This window comes from Halichoerus grypus, chromosome 8 (assembly GCF_964656455.1).
Source record: "Halichoerus grypus chromosome 8, mHalGry1.hap1.1, whole genome shotgun sequence".
In the NCBI taxonomy this organism is placed as follows: domain Eukaryota; kingdom Metazoa; phylum Chordata; class Mammalia; order Carnivora; family Phocidae; genus Halichoerus; species Halichoerus grypus.
In genome coordinates, this window is record NC_135719.1 from 77,630,992 (window position 1) to 77,652,759 (window position 21,768).

Genomic DNA, 21,768 nt, shown 5'->3' on the forward strand with positions numbered 1-21,768 from the left:
GGATGAACTACAATTCAATATAGCCTAACCAATTGCTATATTAAAAAGAAAGATATTTATGTTTGATGGGAAAACACGAAAAGTACTTAATTGTTCTAGGAGGAAAAAAAATTCAGAATTCATTGTTTTGATCACTCACAACAAAATGTTAAATCTCCTCCTAGAAGTCAGAAACCTCAAGTTCAAATATTAATCCCACCGCCAATTACTTGGCTGTATCCTTAAAAAGGCCTGACTCTACCCAATTACTATTTCTTCACCTGTAAAACTACATTTAATACTGCCTACCTCTTTCACAGGGAGATTCTGATAATCATTTAAACCTAAGGATTTCTTTTAGGGCCTACTCTGAAGAATCAGTTTTGGTTCATTTAAATTTTATATTTTTTTATTTCCTTACTCCTATGAGTAATGCATGCTCATGGTAACAAAATAAAAATTAAAATAGTTCAGAAAGACATAAAGAAAAAAGGAAAAGTTCCCTCATCTTCCTTACCTCCTAGTCTCATTCCACAAAGGTAACCACTACGTATGTTTCCCCTAGAGCCTTCCAGAAATAGTCTCTGCATATGGATGAATATCTTCTTTTTACACAAATGGAAAGATACCACACTGACTTTCCTTAAGTAACTGCTCCCCTCAATATAGGGCATTTTACATATCTACCCCAGTCTTTAACAGCCACATGGCATTCCTCCACAGACACACCATAATTTATTTAGAAATTGTTTCCAGCTTTTCCTTAAACAATGTTGCAATGAATAATCGTCCACTTACATTTGCTAACTTGTTCAGACATACCTGCAAAATAATACAGAATAATACAGAATACAAAATAATACAGAACTTCGGGGCCACAGGCTAAATTTTGATGTCAAATTGCCTCATTTATAGGTTGTATCAATTTCCATCAAAAGAAAAGTATTAGCCAATACTGAATATGATCAACACTTTTTTAAAAACACATAGTTTTAGGGGCACCTGGATGACACCTTCGGTTAAGCATACACCCCCTTGGTTTCAGCTCAGGTCATGATCTCAGGGTCGTGAGATGGAGCCTGGCATCAGGCTCCTTGCTCAGTGAGGAGTCTGCTTGAGATCCTCTCTCCCCCTCCCTCTGCCCCCCCCCCCCCGCTCCAGCACTCTTTGTCTCTCTCTAAAATAAATAAATAAATCTTAAAAATGACAACAACAAAAACCCCACATAGTTTTAAAGGCTCTTTCTATAATGTACTTTCCTTACGAAGTTTATCCACAAGGAAATTAACATGGATTTTTAAATATTTGTAAGCAATCTAATTTATGTTTCCACCATCTCGTTAAAGCAAATAAAAAACCCACAATTTCCATTTATCAAAAGGAACACAATTAATAATAATAATTTAAAAATTCAGGCCAAAATATTCCAGAAAAGAGAACTGGTTGCCACAAACTGAATACAGTTAGCCATCATCAAAATGAAGGGCCTTTGTATCGTTACCATTATGACCCTAAAATTTTACCATTATGCTAAAAATGTAAATGTCTCTAAATACTGGATACTTGTCTATGTTCCCCCAGGGTTTTAAAAGTGTTGCTATGATGCTAGTATCTTTTACCTAGAATGATGTGTGTAACAATTTAAAAATTGTAAGAAAATCATAAGAAAACAAAATTTGAGCCACAAGAATGCTCGGGCCTGGGTTAGGTCCTGACCTAACTTTACAGCATAAAGGAACGTTAACAAAATGCTGGTGTGCTTTCATTCTTCCCTGCTAGGTTAAAAAAAGATTTCTCTAATCCCATTATTTTCTACATAAAATAAACACAGCACATTTTTACGAATAAATTATAGTTTAAATTTAATAAGTATGTTCTCTTGCCAACTCATCACTAACAGTTTAAGGAAAAAAAACATAAAATAAACACTAAAATTTCTTACAGAATCTGCCATTTCAAATATCATAATAAAAAATACAGAATTATATAATCAGCTTTAAAAATATTTAATAACTGACCCCAAAAAATGGCAAAGGTAAAAGTGGCAAGGAATCCGACGTATAGACAAGGTAAGAATAAAGCTTGATTAATATATATAACAAATTGAGTATAACCAGATAAAAAGAGAACAAAATAGTGAAAAGGGGTTCTCTAGATAAAAGATCTCTCAAGGTGCCTGGCTCAGTCAATAGAGCATGTAACTCTTGAACTCAAGGCCAAGAGTTCAAGTGCCACACTGGGTGTAGAGATTACTTAAAAAAAAAAAAAATCTCTGGATACTATAAGTCCTGTTTTAAAATATCTGTTGTTTGCACTGAATTATAAAGTTTAATAGACTTAGAACTAGGAGAATATAAAATCCAATGTGAATTAATGTTTGTATATAAATCTGGCCCTTGGGTGAGCAATCTCTTTTTAGCTACTGAGCTTTCAACCATTAAAAGAAGAGTACTTCAAATAGTGTAACAAACACAAATGAAACATAAAGGGTTCTCCTGTCCTGAACTCCCAAAATGACACTGCCTAAAAACACACTCGCTCTAGTTTGCACTATTTACCTTCCAAATTACCTTCTCAATGCTATTAGTCATTCAACAAACATTTATGGAACTCTTTCTGAAAATCATAATGCTGTGTCATGTACAGGCCCTCAGGTAGCTTAAAATTAATGAAACAGACATACAAGAAGTAAATAATTAACTGTAATAAAATGAGGGATGAAAGTAAGTGCTATATGTTTCTGAAATACCAACACTGCTAACTGAGGAAAACCAGAAGCTTCACAGAGAAAGGTGGCATTTGAACTGAGGGTTCAATAAAGGAGGAATAGGGTGCTGGGTGGCTCAGTTGGTTAAGCGACTGCCTTCGGCTCAGGTCATGATCCTGGAGTCCCAGGATCAAGTCCCGCATCGGGCTCCCTGCTCAGCAGGGGGTCTGCTTCTCCCTCTGACCCTCCCCCCTCTCATGTGCTCTCTCTCTCTCTCTCATATAAATAAAATCTTTAAAAAAATAAAATAAAATAAAGGAGGAATAAGATTTTGAAAAATGGAAAGTGTGAAAAATATAACAGTAGAATATGGATTACAAACTACAGAATTCTGGCTAATTTAAGCAGAAAAGGAATTTACTAAAGGAATTTCCTAATTCTAAAGTAGCTCCTAAAATTGATGAGAAATCTAGAGGCTGGAGGAAAACAAAGGCCAGGAAACAGGCTGTTGAGAACTCAGATACAGTAACGTAACAGAAATAGATGAGATACGATGCCATGGTAACTGCTTTGTCCCACATCTATAGGTCACTGCCTCAAGATTCAAAGCCTGATAAAGGACATTAATGAGTCAACTGGCAAAATCTCAATAAGGTTAGATAATAGTATTCTATCAATGTTAATTTCCTAATTGCAATCATTGTGCTACGATTGTATGAAATTTCCTTGCTTTTAGGAAATATGCACTGAAGCATTTAGGGGTAAAGGGGCATTATGTCAACTATTTACTCTTCAAGATTAAAAAAATCTTTAAGGGGTGCCTGGGTGGCTCAGTCAGGTAAGTGTCTGACTCTCAATCACAGCTCAGGTCTTGAGCTCTGGGTCAAGAGTTCAAGCCTTGTGCTGAATAGTGCGTGTATATGTAGAGAGACAGAAATGGGAGGAGAGAGAGACAGGTATCAAGCCTATCTAAACTAAAGTGATCATCTTTCCCCACGAAACTTGTTTGTACTTACCACAGTGCATGACAGCACACAATCTTATCACCCTATTATTTACATATACATCATATATAATAGTCCTTATGCATCATCTTGCCTGCTTGTCTCACCTTATTTTATAATCAAAGAATATTTGTAGAATCTTCTTTTCAAAGTAGAACATATTTGTTTGATCATACACGTTTAAAAATTTGAATTAAAAAAAGGTAAAGTTCCACATAATCCCTATATTTTCCCCATTCCAAACACAGTTAAGAGTTTGATATGTATTTATATCCTTTTAGGGTCCTAATACATGCAGGTATCATAATTTTTACATAAGCAAAATATTATCTTTTTTCCCTTAAAAGTCTTATCACAATATCTTTCCAGTTTTATATGGGAAAAAATGTACATCAAAATGTTAACAGTGATTATTTCTGGATGGTAATTTTATAGGTAATTTTTATTTTCTTCTTGGTATTTTTCTGTCATTAAACAGAATAGGTAAAACTTTTTGATTTAGGAGATACTTGTATCACTGATACAAAAGGGAAGGAAAGGAAACAGATTAATTATTTTGTCGGGGGGCAGAGGATGGAGAGAGAGAATCCCAAGCAGGCTCCACACACAATGCAGGGCTCAATCCTACAACCTTGAGATCATGACCTGAGCCAAAATCAAGAATCAGACACTTAACCAACTGAGCCACCCAGGCTCCCCAACAGATTAATTTTCACAACAGAGGAAGGCATGTTGAGAGAGGTCATACTTGAGATAAGTTTGGAACTGAAGAAATTACATAATGAAGATCATGATGTAATATGTATCAAGCACATATAAGTGAATGTCACCCAGAATATAGTAAAAAATATAAAGTATAAATTAGGTGCTAACATCTTCATAAAATGATGTGTGTAACAATTTAAATTAACCAAAGATTTACAACAATCCAAGGAGTACCTTGAAATAATAATTATTCTCTGTCTGTAATTCTTCAACTCTAATAGAGGTCCCATTCTGCATGAAATCACTGTGGTGCCACCCACCAGAGTGGACACTAATCCTCAAGCTTTAACAGCACTTTGTTCTCCCCTCCCTGCCTGCCAGGAAGTCAACTGCAAAACAGATGAGGCACAAACCTGAGCCCCCCTCCCACCAACTCTGTAAAAACCATCTCTTTTAGATCTATTTCCATCTTGTAAAATGAAAAATCAACTTGTCTACTTTATTTCTCCTTTCAGTGAATGTAAAATACGTGCTCTTAAAATAACATTTCCTGGTCACCTCTTAATTCAATGATTCTCTTGGCTGTAAAGAGGAGAAAAATATTTTTTTTAAAACAGGAATTGTTCGGGACGCCTGGGTGGCTCAGTCGGTTAAGCGGCTGCCTTCGGCCCGGGTCATGATCCCAGGGTCCTGGGATGGAGTCCCACATCGGGCTCCTTGCTGAGCGGGAAGTCTGCTCCCTCTCTCTCCCTCTGCTTGTGCTCTCTCAGTCAAATAAATAAATAAAAAAAATCTTTAAAAAAAAACAGGAATTGTTCTACAAATTCATACTGGCATAGTAAAGAAGCAACAAACCAAAACACAACTTGGAAATGATGTGAAGATTTTTTTTTAAAGACTTTTATTATTTATTTATTTGAGAGAGAAAGTGAGAAACAGCATGAGAGGGAAGAGGGTCAGAGGGAGAAGCAGGCTCCCCACCAAGCCGGGAGCCCGATGTGGGACTCGATCCCAGGACTCCTGAGCCAAAGGCAGTCGCTTAACCAACTGAGCCACCCAGGCGCCCCTGATGTGAAGATTAATAAGGGAAAATAGGAAGCCAACTTTGTCTTTCAAAAAAGATTCATTTGTCGTCAAGCTTTGCTCCCAGAAAACTCGTAACTTCTTTGGCAGGACTTGAAGTTTATGTATCTGCAATAGGGATTGAGCCTTTTTCAGTAAGACTAGGCTTTAATTAGCCCAAATATCAAAGACATGTTATTTTATTATCAGCCTTGTAGTGAAAGGAAAAAATGAGGGGGAAGAATCTCAGTCCTTAATATCATGAAGCCAGCTCCTGGGATATGACCTTTCGATCAACAATAGAACCACAGATTCCAAATCCACTATTTAAATGAAACCCACACTGCATTAATTAGACTTTGAGAATGAATACTCACTAAATACTTTAAATTTTCCCCAAATGTAGCTGTTAATGATCTTTTCAAGCCAGCGATTATAGAAACCTAAATAGGGTAACTAATTATTTCACAGAATACACATGCATTAACAAAATCTCTCAACACTAGTAACTTCCCACCGCTAAATACAGAAAGGGAGGAATCACAGTACTGATAACCCAAGAATATATATGAATTTTTGGTAACAGTTCTGTCATCTCAATTATGCTTTGCTTAGGTTAATATTAAAATGTTTGTTATCCTGGGGCACCTGGGTGGCTCAGTCGGTTAAGCGTCTGCCTTCGGCTCAGGTCATGATCCCAGGGTCCTGGGATCGAGCCCCGCATCGGGCTCCCTGCTCGGCGGGGAGCCTGCTTCTCCCTCTCTCTCTGCTGCTCCCCCTGCTTGTGCTCTATCCCTCTCTCTCTCTCAAATAAATAATAAAATCTTAAAAAAAATTTTTTTTAAATGTTTGCTATCCCTCAACACAAGTTTGACTTGGTACTAAGAAAGTATTGAGGGGTGCCTGGGTGGGTCAGTTGGTTAAAGCATCTGCCTTCAGATCCCAGGGTCATGGGATAGCGCCCTGCATCCAATCCTCCCTGCTCAGCAGGGAGTCTGCTCCTCTGCTCCTCCTCATGCTCACGCTCTCTCCCTCTCTCTCAAATAAATAAATAAAACTTAAAAAAAAAGAGAGAGAGAAGTACTGATCAGACATATTTGTATCAGTCCTTAATAGCAAGAGGACACAAAGGGAGGATTAAGTATATACAACAGGGATTTCATTCTATCAATCTCCTACATATTTTTTAATTTCCCTGCTGTTTGCCCATATCAATGACATGACATGGATGGTAGGGAACAGTATCCCTGGGAGTGCTGTTTTTACAGAAATTGTCTTTTAAACAATTTAAGGCTGATGGACAAATTGGTTGGTCAAATTCTAAAACAGCATCCTAGCAACATCAGGATAAAATTAAGCACATCGATTTGTGTTTCTTGTCAATGTCCTTTGGCACCCATTCAAAAGTGAAATATTTTCTTTTAATTTTTTATTTAAATTCAATTAGCCAACATAGTACATCATTAGTTTCAGATGTAGTGTTCAATAATTTCTCACTTGCGTATAACACCCAGTGCTCATTACAACTGCCCTCCTTTAGGTCCATCACCCAGTTACCCCATCCCCCCCACCTCCCCTCCAGCAACCCTCAGTTTCTTTCAAAAGTGAAATATTATCTATATCAATTACCTATGCACTGCCCCATGACACCTTTATAGAAAATTTTCAAACCAACAAAATTGTTGAGTATTTCCATCCAAAAGAAAAAAAAATTAACAGTATTAAACCATTTGCTCTTGGTACCTCAACACACACACGCGCACGTACTCACACATACACAAATGGCTTCTAATGAAAGAAAATGAAATTTCAAAACGAATGAATCCAATGCCCCAACAAGCTCATCAATCGTACCTATAAAAGAGAAATAATTATGTGTCAGTATGGTCTTTATTTCTCCCTTTGATATTTCAAAGTGCATCAGGAAACAGTGACATCTGAATAGAAAACACATTTTCAACCACTTAATTTCTTTTTTATAAAAGTCTAGAGGGGGGTGCCTGGGTGGCTCAGTCAGTTTAAGTGTCCAACTCTTGATCTCGGCTCAGGTCTTGATCTCACAGTCATGAGTTTGAGCCCCATGGTGGGCTCTACACTGGGCGTGGAGCCTACTTTAAAAAAAAAGTCTAGGGGCGCCTGGGTGGCTCAGTTGGTTAAGCAACTGCCTTTGGCTTGGGTCATGATCCTGGAGTCCCTGGAGTCCCTGGGTCATGATCCTGGAGTCCCTGCTTCTCCCTCTGACCCTCCCCCCTCTCATGTGCTCTCTCTCATTCTCTCTCTCAAATAAATAAATAAAATCTTTAAAAAAAAAAAAAAAGTCTAGAGGGGTATCTGGCTGGCTCCGTCAGCAGATTTTAGGGTTGTGAGTTCAAGCCACATGTTGCAGGTAGAATTTACTTAAAAAAAAAAAAAAAAGGTAAAACAAAACAAAAACATCTAGAAAGTCATGCTGTGTTGTGGGTAGGACCAAATAACCTATACAGCCTCTCTAAAGCTCACTTGCCCAGTACTATGGAAAATAATTACTACTTTTCCTAGAGAAAACAGGCTTAGTAACTAATTCCCCAGGAAACAGACCTGGTAGTCTTAAATTACGAGCTTGCCATTTCTCATCCTAGCATCAGTTAAAACAAAAATGGTGACACTGTTAAGAATGACAACAATCAGAAATCATATTCTGCAAGTGGTGCATAGCCCCCACACCAAAAAATAAATAAATAAATAAAACAAAACCAACTCTCTGGGTAAATACATGTAATAAACTATCTTCCTTAAAAAAAAAAAAAAAAATGGGGCACCTGGGTGGCTCAGTCGGTTAAGCGTCTGCCTTTGGCTCAGGTCATGATCCCAGGGTCCTGGGATCGAGCCCCACATCGGGCTCCTTGCTCGGCAGGAAGCCTGCTTCTCCCTCTCCCGCTGCCCCTGCTTGTGTTCCCTCTCTGTCTCTCTGTCAAATAAATAAATAAAAATCTTAAAAAAAAAAAAAAAAAGTAAGTAATGTGATCTTAGTCAATAGGCCCAAAATGGAGTATACATATAGCTGGGGATTCATGAAGATTTCTCAAAAAATATATGAGCAAGGATTCTTAAGTCTCAGTTACTCAGTCAATGTCCAAACTCTTTCCCAAAAGCCGTCCTAGAAAGTACTTGAGGACCGGCAACCCCTTCTCCGCCATTCTCACTCTGTGGTGCATTCCCTGAGCAAGCAAAGGGATAATTTTTTTAATATAGGTGTAGATGTTGAGAAAGTGTAACTCTAAAGACCGAGTAACAAGTCCTTTTGCGAGTCATGAAGTTTCCAATTCTTTGCTTTCAACAAAATTGAAGGAGGACCTAATCCGGTTGTCAGCTGACAGATCATTAAAAAAAATTTTATAATAATGATTTTGGTATATAATTAGAAAGGTATTCACAGAATTGAGTGACACATATGATGAAACTCCAACCATTACCATCTACTAATGTTTCTCAGTCCTTACACCTATAAAAATAAAAATTAGGAAGAGAATTGATTCTGAATCCTATCTCATTCAGGAATATGCAATATTCATCCATGGATACCTGCATAAATTCATTAGGGAAAATGAGATCCATTCACAATAAAATTTTACCTTTATGTGTAACAATTGCTAATTAAAATAAATTATATATTAATCAATGTAATCTTAATTCAACCGAAAAGAAAAAAATTTTACACCCAAGCCCTAAGGTTACAAGATATAAAAAAAAAAAAAATCAAAATTTGTTACCAGGAAGCAGAAGTGATTGCTAAAAAGTTTTCAGGTTTGAAAATATGTTACACTGGATAAAATTCTACAGAAGATGTGGAATTAAAACATGAAATAAAAAGAAGAAATAATATAAATTTTCTCACTGCAGAAGAGCTTATTAATGTGATTCTTAAATGGATGATGGTGAGTATCAAATCACTATAGTATTTAGACTCCATCCAGGTATAAGAATGATGTGACAGTTCTATTTAAAATGTCAAATATAGGGGCACCTGGATGGCTCAGTCAGTTAAGTGTCTGCCTTCAGCTCAGGTCATGATCCCAGGGTCCTGGGATCGAGCCCTGCGTCGGGCTCCCTGCTCAGCGGGGAGTCTGCTTCTCCCTCTCCTCCCCACTCATGGTCTCTCTCTGAAATAAATAAATAAAATCTTAAAAAAAAGTCACTATGCACTTAATTAAAATGTCAAGTATACAATATGCTGGAAATTTTATGTTCAATTTTATGTACAAGTCATACATAATTTATCAAAAAAATTTTAAGCAGAATACTAGCAAAATGTATCAATAATGGAAATATGTAAGTGATATAATGGTCAGTGAGAAAAGCAGACCTCAAAACAGTATACACTAGCAAGGATAAAGATGCCAAAATAGTTTTTGAGGAGTGGTCTGCAGCAGCAGGGTAAAGGGCCAATTCCATGGATTACCAAGAACTAATCTTTTTTTTCTTCTTTTAAAGACTTTATTTTTAAGTCATCTCTACACCCAATCTGGGACTCAAATTTACAACCCCGAGATCGAGAACCGCATACTCTACCGATTGAGCCAGCCAGGCGCCCTTTACCAAGAGCTAATCTTAAAGCAATTTTCTTTTAGGACACTTGAGCACGTTCAGTTGCTAACCAAATTTACTTCAGGCTTTCTGAAAAGGGGGAAATACAGCCTAGAGGCTGTCAAGTGTGAACTTTAATAGGTCCTCAATCTCTGTCTGGCTGACACAGTGAGGGGGACTCCTTTCAGCAACCATGAAGGAGCAAGCGCTTTAGAAACCTGCCAGCAACTTTGATTTGACATCTTTTCCTCTTCCAGGTTCACAGTAAGCTTGACCATCAAAGTTAGAGATTTCCCTTTTACTGAAATAGAGCAATGAAAATGTCAAGGGCATCTAGGATTAATTATTATTCAGGCAAAGGATTTATATTATTGTTTGCAAAGCAAAACTTTGGTCGGGAAAAAAAAAAAATACCTCCAAGTTCTTACTAAAAGCAGCTGCCGTATAAACGTATAAACGTGGAGCAAGAAAGCAAAGATCTGCTCTCATCCACAATAACTGAATATGGTATCAGTACTACTTCAAATCCTTATTACCATTTTGGGACATCAGGAAAACAAAAGTGTGTGAAAGGATCACACAACAGTCCGCCACACATCCATTTTCAAATCTCAAATCACTCCAGAGGCGGTTTAGGGAAATAGCTGAAAAAACAGTTCTGGAATCAAAATGCCTGGGTTGAATCCAGGTTCTGCCATTTTCTGGTTGCGTGATAATGGATAAGTTACTTAACCTCTCCTAACTGTGAGTTATCTGTGCCTCAGTTTTCTCACCTCATGCTAAGTGCTCAGTAAATGTGAGGTACTAGGAGGAGGAAAAAAGAAAAAAAACATTCCAAGGACTGCCATTAGGCCTTGACACCCTCTCTGTAGTAGCTCATCAAAAAGAAAAATTTAATACTAACAAATCCTAGCATTTTTTTTTTTTTTAAAGATTTTATTTATTTATTTGACAGAGAGAGAGATAGCGAGAGCAGGAACACAAGCGGGGGAGTGGGAGAGGGAGAAGCAGGCTTCCCGCCGAACAGGGAGCCCGATGTGGGACTCGATCCCAGGACCCTGGGATCATGACCTGAGCCGAAGGCAGACGCTTAACGACTGAGCCACCCAGGCGCCCCCTAGCATTTTTTTTTTAAGTTAATGACTACATCCAGGGCAATACCAGGCTTCTAGTGGATATTCAATGAAGATAATTAGCCTTATGATATGCTTACCCAAACTCCATAAACTTAGGGTTCATGCCATCTACAGAGGGAATGATTTAAGTGCAAGAGACTAGCAGACACAACGTGCTCAGCAAAGTTCCCCTGGAGTACGACTTGTCTCGAAGTTGTTGAGTTTTATTTTGTCTTGATTTCCATGTATCAGCCACAGGTGTATAGTGATCCAAAGCAGAAAGCAAAAGGCGTAAATAGTATTAAATTCTGGAGTTAGGTAACTAACTGGTCTTTACTTGGCTAAACCTCTATTATGAATTGTTTTCTTTCTGATCATTTCAATTACTCACCATTTGGGGCACAAATGCAACATGGAACATGAGAACGAGGAGGCCTCAGGTAGGGCAATCAGTCTTGTCCCACTTAATCGTTAGGCACCAAGAATGGTATTCTTAGCAAGTCTAAAGATGACTGGTACTTCAGAATCTAAGTGGAAGGAACTTAGAGGTCACAAACCAGACCAAAATGAAGGAGTAATCCTTCCAACGTCTCTTCATGCAGCTTGGACTGACAAGAGGAGGGCAGGGGTAACAGGTTGAAGCGCTGGTGGCCGCAGCTCTCTGTGATGACCCAAGCGCCGGGCCACACATTCACACACGCTAACACACCGAACCATGAAACTGGGAAGTGAAAAAAATCCCAAAAGAAAATATAAGATGGGATTTTTTTTTTTAAGGCTATCCCAAAAAGGGATAAAAGCCTAAGTGTTAATAGAATTGGTTACAATATCAGCATATCAAAAAACATATTATTTACTTTCTACACGATACACCACTGTTTTGGTCAATTGAGTTCCACAGAGATGAGTAAGATAGAAGCACCTTCATTCACTCAATTCAAGAAGTTAATGACACTTTTTATTAAAGGCCTATGTGCCGGACGCTTCAGTCAGTACCAAAGGTACAATTACTACAATTACTATCAAAACATGATCCATGAAGCCAGAGTGTCTACCTTGTTCTCAGTAAAGTGGTGACTGGTTCACAAAAATGTAAGCGATAAAACAGAGTTGAGTCAAAAGCAGCTTGGTATAAACCCCGGCTCTGACTCTAGTTATAAAAGCTTAGGCAAGTCAATTAACTGAGACAAACCACGAAAGACTCTGGACTCCGGGATACAAAATGAGGATTACAGAAGGGATGGGAGTTGGCGGGATGGGGTAACCAGGTGATGGGTATTAAGGAGGGCACGTGTTGTGATGAGCACTGGGTGTTATATGCAACTAATGAATCGCTGAACACATCAAAAACTAATGATGAGTATGTTGGCTAATTGAACATAATTTTTTTTAAAAATGAAAATTTTATATATAAAATAGATATAAAATGATGTTGTTATAAAGTTTAAATAACCTTAAGTTGTTTAAGAAGTAAAGTTGTAATCAAGTTATATATACATATATATGCAACATATACAATTGAACCCTGCATACCTCCCAGGATAGGGGTGCCATGGAAAAACCTATGTATAACTTTTGATTCCCTAAAAACTTAACAACTAATAACCTACTGTTGACCGGAAACCTTACCAATAACAGTCGATTAAGACATATTTTGTATGTTACATGTATTAGATACTGTATTCTTACAATAAAGTAAGCTAGAGAAAACATTAAGAAAATCATGAAAATACATTAACAGTAACCAAAAAAAAAAAAAAATCCCCATATAAGTGGACCTGCAAACCCATCTTGTTCAAGAGTCAATTGTATAAAGTTGTTATAAGGATTATGTGTTACATAGTGTGCACTAGATTGATCTGAGTTTCCATCATTCCTGCTAAACTGAAACTAAGAATTTCTTCACAACACAATCAGATTTTACTTATTACCTACCTTAATCCTAACCAGGTTAAATACGTTACACTTAATTTTAAGTTTTCTAATTTTGTTTCAAGTAATTGTATTTCTGTATAAAATTACTATCTTTAGGGACACCTTACCTACTATGCGCTCAAGATACTCCAAACACTTCAGTAACAGGAAATTTTGCCTCAACCAAAATTTTTTTTAATCTATGAACGCGAGAATTCAAATAGATGACAGTTTTGTAGTACACATTTTAAAATAACAGAACAGCTCATAAAGAGACTGTACTGAAACCCCTTTAGCCGAAATCAATCGAGTAAGAGTTTGCCTATTATTCCCTACTCGAGCTGTAGGAAGTGTCCTATGAATGTGTGAATAAGGTCGATCACATTGCTATTAAAATTCATACCTGACTGCTGAAACATCTATTTCCAGATTGAAAATTTTTAAAAACGAAGGGCAGTGACTCCTGATTCCTATACATATATAATAAAAGAGAACCATGCTATTAAAAGAGAACGGTGCATCTGATCCCGCCCCGAAATACTATGGAGTCCAGTCCATGGGGGCATTCTTTCATTCAGTAAATCTTTATTATCCTATCATGTGCTAGGCCTTGCACAGTGAACACAACCCCCACCCCCACCCAAAAAAAAAAAAAAAATCCCTTCCCTCCTAATAGGTATGCCTGCCGGTACTGTAAGGCTGCCCAAGTCTCAGCTCCTCCAAACCAAGCCCTGGCCACACCCCCACCCCATAAGGGTCAATCACACGGACACCCCACCCGAATTCAACGGGTGCGCTAGCCTTGCAGCCCTGATACACAGCCTCGGTCCCTGGTTTCTTAGCTATTCCGGGTCTCAACCCCTCCAGCAGCCTGCGGACCCCCGAGAGCCGCCACTCCCACCCCAGCTCCGGGTGGAGGCAGCCGGGGAGGTGGGGGGGTTCACCCCTAGAAGCGCCACGTGCACGCCCGGCGCGCGCCCCCGCCGCCCTCCGCTCGTCCCGCGCAGGCGCGGGAGCCGCCGCCGCCCGGCTCGCGCGCGCCCCCTTGCCTCGCGGCCCGCCCCTATCATCCCCGGTCCCACGCGATCACACCCCGACCCCACCGGCCGGCGCCTCTTACCGGCGCTCTGGCCCCGGCGCCCCGGCCTCCTGGCTCCCGGCGGCCGCCTCGCGGGGCGCCTCCTCCTCGGCCGCCGCGGCCGCCTCGGAAGCCCCGGCCGCGACCCCGGCGGCCGCCACTGTCCCCGCCGCCGCCGCCTCTCGCCACTGCCCCTGCGGCTCCCGCCCGGTCGCGGTCTCCGCCGGGCCGGTCACGGCCGGGTCGGCGGCCGCGGCCGCCCCGAGCTCCTCGCTCCGCCTGCATCTGGCCGCCGCGGAGACGCCCTGGCCCCACCGGAAACGGGTGGCTTGGAGGAGCCGCGAGCGACGGGCCCCCGGCGGCGGCGAGCGCGGGGTGCGGGGCCGGGGATGGAAGCCGGCCGCGGCGGGGGCGGGGCCCGGGGCCTGGCAGGTGGGGCCGGAACCGGGGCCCGGGGCAGGCTGGGGCTTCAGAGGAGAAGGCCCGACTCGGGAGAGGGAAGTGGGGGAACCGGTCGGTCTGGGGGGGGCCGGTGGCTTAAGGATGGGTTATAAAGTAAAGGGGTGGGTTCAACCGTTTGTATAATAGGAGCTCGTTTTTGTTAAGAAAAATACGAATATGAATGTATTTGCATTAAAAAAAATCTAAAACGTATATACCAAAATGTAATCAGAGGTTAACTGTATGGTGAGACTCCCAGTGAGTTAATTTTTCCCTTTTTTCCCCATTTAATCTCCTGATTTTCAAGAATGAATGTGTATAATTATTAAAATTATTCTGAATTCAGGGATCAGGAGGAGGCGTGGAGGAAAAGGCGGGTGGGCCCCAGGTGAGAGGTGTGGCCCACAGCAAGCAACTGGGATAGCACAGGGCGAAAGTGGTAATGGACGGAAGGGCTCCCAAGTCCTGGAGAGAACTGTTGTAGAAATGACTACTTTAGCCCACACTTACTGAGCACGTGGGTGTTTAATTCTGTCAGCCCTGTTAGGTAGGTGCAGCTGTCATCCTTACTTTGCAGATGAGAAGCAGCCCTAGAGGTTAAACAACTTCCCTTATGTGGTGAACCCACATTTTAAGTCAAGCGGGCTCACTCCAGTGTATTCTTGTGTGTGTGTGTCACTTATTTAGTAGAAGTTTTTGAAACTCATCATGATTTAATATTTTTTATTACTACGTAGTAGTCCATTTTTTAGTCCAGTCTATCCTTCTAACCAGGGGGAAGAAGGGCAATTGGTTATATGGATACATGGAAGTCATTTTTAACTTTGTATTACAGAAGCCACATAAAATTAAAAACGGGGGCTAAAATTCCCATCATCCAATCAGCACAGCAAAGCAAGTGACTTTTCCCCCCTTCCCAGTCCTTTCTTATATCCATATATACTTAATACTGTTCACTGCTTCTAATTGTCTACTCTGTGTCAGGCACACTGCTTAGTCCTGGAGATTTAAAAAAAAAAAAAAAAAAAGCCACTCTCCCTGCCTTCAAGTAGCTCACTTCCCACTTTCCCTAAGGAGGATAACCTTGTAAATAGATGATTGCACTAGTGTGCTGAGTGCAGTGAATGATTCAAGGTGAAGGCCCAAAGGAAGAAAAAAAACCCATGCCTAATGAGCAGCCCAAGGCCTTGTGAGAAATAGACCCTTGAGCCAAGGCCTAATGGTTAAGCAGGAGTTTGTCTGGCTAATAAGTGGGATATGGGAGCTTTCTAGACAGGGAACCACTGAAGGATTATAAACTGGAGAGAAACAATCTTAAACATAGTGACTCAGGGGCGCCTGGGTGGCTCAGATGGTTAAGCGTCTGCCTTCGGCTCAGGTCATGATCCAGGGTCCTGGGATCGAGTCCCGCATCGGGCTCCCTGCTCAGCGGGGAGCCTGCTTCTCCCTCTCCCGCTGCCTCTCTCCCTGCTTATGCTCTCTCTCTGTATCTCTGTGTCTCAAGTGAATAAATTAAAAAAAAAAAAAAAAAATAGTGACTCAGAGCATGGTTCTGAGTACTTCCTATATAACACTTCATTTAAACCTCACAGCAGCCTTATGAGGTTATACTAGTTTCAGCCCTGTTTTACAGATGAAAGATCTAACAAAAGAACTTCCACGATCACACAGCTAGGAAGTAATTGGATTGGAACCTTGGGCAGTCTGGCTTCAGAGTCTATGCTGTTAACCACTACACTCAGAAAAATCATTCTATAGAGGAGAATTCGAATCCTAGGCAGAGCCATTAGGAAACTACTTAATAGCCCCAGCCACAAATGATTAGGGCCTAAATGAAGTTGAGAGCCAAAGAGGCAAATAATGGGAGAATTGATAGGACCTCATGATCAGTTAGTTGTAAGTGGGGTGGGCAGGTGGTGAGAAGTTAGAGGTCATGCCCAGGTTTCTTGCTTGATGGTAGTTAATGATGCCACTAGTCAAGAGAGGGAATACAGTGTTGGGGGACATGTGTCAGGGAAGGTTGTCAGTGTAACAGTATTTTTTAACATTGTATATTGTTCTGTGTTACTTCATTGTCTTAATAATGAACATTTTTGTCAGTGGACACTATTAATTCTTGCACAGTACATCAAATTTTTCTTTTCCCTCTCCACTGATCCCCAGCCTTTCCCTTTGTTTTATTCCTCCACACCCTATTTTTCTCATTTTTTTCCCATGTCTATACTTGTCAAATTAAGACTATCAGTAGCACCCAGGATTAAGTTATTCATCCCCATGCTCAACTTTCAAATGTAATAATCCACCTCTAGATAAACACTAAACAGGAAGATGAGAATAGTAACAACAAATGTATCATTTTCCCTGTGCACCATAAAGAAGCTAAGAGGAGACACAGACAGATAAGAAAGGCATTTTTAAGAATTCATTGGACAGGGTGCCTGGATGGCTCACTCAGTTAAGCGTCTGCCTTTGACTCAGGTCACAATCCCAGGGCCCTAGGATGGAGTCCTGAGCTCCTTGCTCAGTGGGGAGTCTGCTTCTCCCTCTGCCCCTCCCCCCCTGCTTGTGCACGCCCTCTCTCTCTCTTTCTCTCTCTCTCTCCCTCTTGTGCTCTCTCAAATAAAATATTAAAAAAAAATACATTGGACAACCTGGAACTTCATCCCCTGTGTGGCCAGGAACCATAATATTTTGGTACATTATCTCTTCCTAATTCTACATTAAGTGACATAAAGTTGGTACTTGAAATGGGTCACAGTAGGAATTTTTACACCACAGAAATTGGCAAATTTTTGCAAATCAGGGCTTTGTTGGAGGTGAGGGTGGAACCAGTTGTAAAATATTTACCAGCATACCACCATAATTTGGGCTCTCACCATGATGAAGATCCACATATTAATCTCACACCAGACAGCATAAATAAAGGTTTCAACCTTGGCCCATTTAGGGCTGGGTAATCTTTGTGGTGGTGGCTTGTCCTGTGCATTGTAGAATGTTTAACAGCATCCCTGGCCTCTATCCACTAGTTGCTACCCTCTAGCCCCACCTCCTCCCCCCAGTCGTGACAACCAAAAATGTCTCCAGTTTTTGCCAAGTGTCCCCTGATGGGCAAAATCATCCTGGATGAGAACCGCCAGCAAAAAGTGATTTAACTATATAACTATCACACAAAAAGCCTCCAAAATTATGATTGAAAAGATGGACTTGTTTGTGGACAGTAAGAGCTAACATTTATTTAACACTTACTTTGTGCCTGGCACTATTCCAAGCACTCTAAATGTACTAACTTTCAATCTTCAGACTATTCCTATAAGGTAAATACTAGTATTCCTATTTTATAGATAAGAAAACTGAGTCACAGAGGAGTTAAATAATTTGCTCCAACTAATAAGTGACAGAGTGGGATTCATACCCATTCAGTCTGGTTTCAGAGTCTCTGTTCTTTTTTCTTTTTTTTTTTTTTAAAGATTTTATTTGACAGAGAGAGACACAGCGAGAGAGGGAACACAAGCAGGGGGAGTGGGAGAGGGAGAAGCAGGCTTCCTGCTGAGCAGGGAGCCCGATGTGGGGCTCGATCCCAGGACCCTGGGATCATGACCTGAGCCGAAGGCAGACGCTTAACGACTGAGCCACCCAGGCGCCCCCAGAGTCTGTGTTCTTAAGTCTATGCTGCAGACGCCACCAGATATCCAGGGACTATATTACTCTCCCCTTCGCCATCTGTCCATTTAAGATTTTCTTCAAATCAGCCAGGAGCGTTTAGGCATGGAGAATTCTGAGATCCCCCTGCTAACACTTCCTAACTGGAAGGACATCTTTAGCTGAAGTTCTTTTAATCAAGATGTTGAGTATGCTTTCCTCTTTGATTCTGATTCACTTGGAAAAGGAATCTATCATCAAGGATAAAAATGGCACTCTTGCATTGCAAGAAACCAGAGGTCTTTTGATTTTATAAATAACAAAGGGAAGGAAGATTTTCTGCTACTGCTTTAACTTGATAGTCCTGATTTTAAACATATGCCATTGCATGAATAAAAAATTTTGTTTCCCTTAGGTAATATTCATGAGCCATCAAAAAGAAAGTGCTGAATTACATAGGTAGCTCCTTTAGAAAATAAACTGGACTTTTTGCATATTTTTAAATATATATAACTTGATTTATTTAAAGTTAAAAAAAAAAAATGAGGCAGCTAATTCCTTAAGGCAGTAGTTCTCAAAATGTGGACCAGCAGCATAGCATCACCTGGGGACTTGTAAGAAAAGCACGTTCTCAGGCCTCACCCCAAATCAGAAACTGGGGATGAGGCCCAGCAATCAGTGGTTCACAACCATACCCCCATCAAGTGGTTCAGATGCATGCTCAAATTTGAGAACCACTGAATCAAGGTAGTATTTGAGCCTTCAAACATCATAATTCCAGGAAACCTCATAATTCCTAGCCCGACACCATAGAGCTTACAAACTCTCACTGTTTGATGAAAGTGGATGTTATGATAGGACATAAAAATAAAAAAGTAATCAAAAAATAATTAAAAAGCATCGTCCCTTTGCAAATAAATTTTCATGGAACAAAGGCATCTTCCTGATTCTTCTCTTCATAGGCAGATTTTCTACAGTTTTGTGGATTTCTGATGCTTAGTATATAAACAGCACAAACTGGGAAACATCGATAAGGGCTCTCACAAGAGGCCTTTGTATTTCTCAGGTGTTTTTGAACAGCCACAGCCCCTGTGGAGGGGTGCTGGAGCTGCAGGGGGAGGGCCTTTGGCAGGAGCTCTCCTTTCAGGCCAGAATCCCCAGCCTCTAACCTGCTGAGGACATGGGCGAGTGAGCCGCCTGCCAGGTCACAATAGTGTCCCGGCCCCTAGAGCTGGAGTCAGGAAACCCCCGAAAATGAACGGGGCAAACTCCCCCAACATGGAGAATTCATGACTCGGCCCCTCCTTCTCTCTCTCTCTCTCTCCCTCTATCCCCACTCTCAGCTGCTGACCTTGCTTTCCATTTCACAGAGAAAGGGAAGCAATCAGAATAGAATTTCCACCAGGCCATTACTCACAGCCTCTCTGTATCAGCGCCCCTCTACCCTGCTGTGCCCTCTCCTATTACTACAAAGAGGTCTCGGCGCCCATGCCAGCCCCCTGCCTCTATTGTTGCATGAGGTCCTATCCCTGCTCACCTGCTGGAGGGCATCTCTCCCGCAACTGCCCCCTCTCCTCCTACACATCAGTTTTTACCTGCTAACGGATCATTCCCATGAGCATTCAAACATGCTAGACTGCTGCCTGTCTTAAAAAACAAAACAGGGGCGCCTGGGTGGCTCGGTCGTTAAGCGTCTGCCTTCGGCTCAGGTCATGATCCCAGGGTCCTGGAATCGAGCCCCACATCAGGCTCGCTGCTCAGCGGGAAGCCTGCTTCTCCCTCTCCCACTCCCCCTGCTTGTGTTCCCTCTCTGGCTGGCTTTCTCTCTGTCAAATAAATAAAATCTTTAAAAAAATAAAATAAAATAAAATAAAAATAAATAAAAAACAAAACAAAACAAAGCTCCTGGCCCCACATCCTAATCCAGTTTCTGCTGCATTTCTGGACTCCCTTCCATAGCAGAGCTCCTCAGAAGAGTCATCGATAGCGCTGTCTCCACTCTCCTCCAGTCAGTCTCTGAGCCACTCCACAAGCCTTGCCCACTAGCACCTCACCAAAGGACCTCTCGAGGTCTCTGTGATCTCATGTAACTAAGTCCAGTAGTCAGGCCCCTACCCAGGCTTCCTTGTGGTATCCGCCTCACTTGATACAATTCATCCTCTCTCCTCCTGGACGCGCTGTCCTGCCGCTGCTTCCAGAACAACACGCTATCCTCAGCATTCAAACACAGATACATACACCATGCCTTGAAGTCTGTTGGGAAGCCTTGGACAATACAGCCGGGAGCTCCTGGACTTCCCGATTCTCACACAAACCCGTTTGGGCAGTACCTGCCTGCCTTTGTCATGTCACGGCACACAAAGGAACTGAAATTTGCCCAGCACTCTGGGGTAACCAGACAAGTCTGATCCCAGCTGGAGGAGGCCCTCCTGGGCACCTCCAAGGCCTGATGCGGCACAGTGCGTGCACGGAATGGCTCCAGCTTATGCCTTCATGTAACACAATCCCACCTGTTTTCCTGTCCTACAGGAAAAATACAGTCATTTGATGTCCTGGGTGATAGACTTCTGTTTTGTTTTGTTTTGTTTAAGATTTTATTTATTTATTTGACAGAGAGAGATAGCGAGAGAGGGAACACAAGCAGGGGGAGTGGGAGAGGGAGAAGCAGGCTTCCAGCTGAGCAGGGAACCCGATGCGGGACTCGATCCCAGGACCCTGGGACCATGACCTGAGCCGAAGGCAGACGCTTAACGACTGAGCCACCCAGGCGCCCCTGGGTGATAGACTTCTGTCCATAAATGTGCTACAAAGGCCCAACGTAATTCTTCTACCCTCTTTTTCTTAGAACTGTCAAAGTCTAACTCCCTCACTTCAACGACTATTGTATATATCTTTTATATGCCCCATGAAATCTAGCACAGTAGTACACACAGAATATGTTTTTAAAAACTTGCATTATCAATAATATTGTAATAACTTTGTATGGTGACAGATTGGAACTACACTTACTACGGTGAGCATCTCAGAAAGTATAGAACTGTCAGATCACTATGTTGTACACCCAAAACCAGTATATTACATATCACCTATACTTCAGTTAAAACTAATACATACATGTTAGAAATTTTAAAAGAGGGGCGCCTGGGTGGCTCAGTTGGTTAAGCAACTGCCTTCGGCTCAGGTCATGATCCTGGAGTCCCGGGATCGAGTCCCACATCGGGCTCCCTGCTCAGCAGGGAGTCTGCTTCTCCCTCTGATCCTCCCCCTCTCATGCTCTCTGTCTCCCATTCTCTCTCTCAGATAAATAAATAAAATCTTAAAAAAAAAAAAAAAAGAAATTTTAAAAGAGCATGCATTACCTTAAAATTCTGATCCAGATATTATTGCTTCAGTGACACTAAGAAGTCATTTCTTAATCACCATGTATCTTTGGACAGAGTTCTAGCAATCAAAAGAAATAGATAGACCTACTTTAAAATACAAACAAAAAAGGCAAATTCAGAACCTCTTTTACTCACACATTCCATCACTGGAAGTTCTTCCTGATATCTAACCCAATGC

The 21,768-nt window shown here is 41.2% G+C and overlaps 1 protein-coding gene across 1 annotated transcript in view; it reads right to left on the minus strand.

Annotated features, from left to right (window-relative positions):
- AVEN (apoptosis and caspase activation inhibitor) overlaps positions 1-14,534 on the minus strand; it is a 176,791-nt gene extending 162,257 nt beyond the window's left edge. The window contains exon 1 of the mRNA XM_036082602.2: positions 14,170-14,534. Coding sequence (XP_035938495.2) covers positions 14,170-14,412 — 243 coding nt within the window. The 5' untranslated portion in view covers positions 14,413-14,534. The remainder of the gene's footprint in view (positions 1-14,169) is intronic.
- Between the last annotated feature and the right edge of the window lie 7,234 nt (positions 14,535-21,768).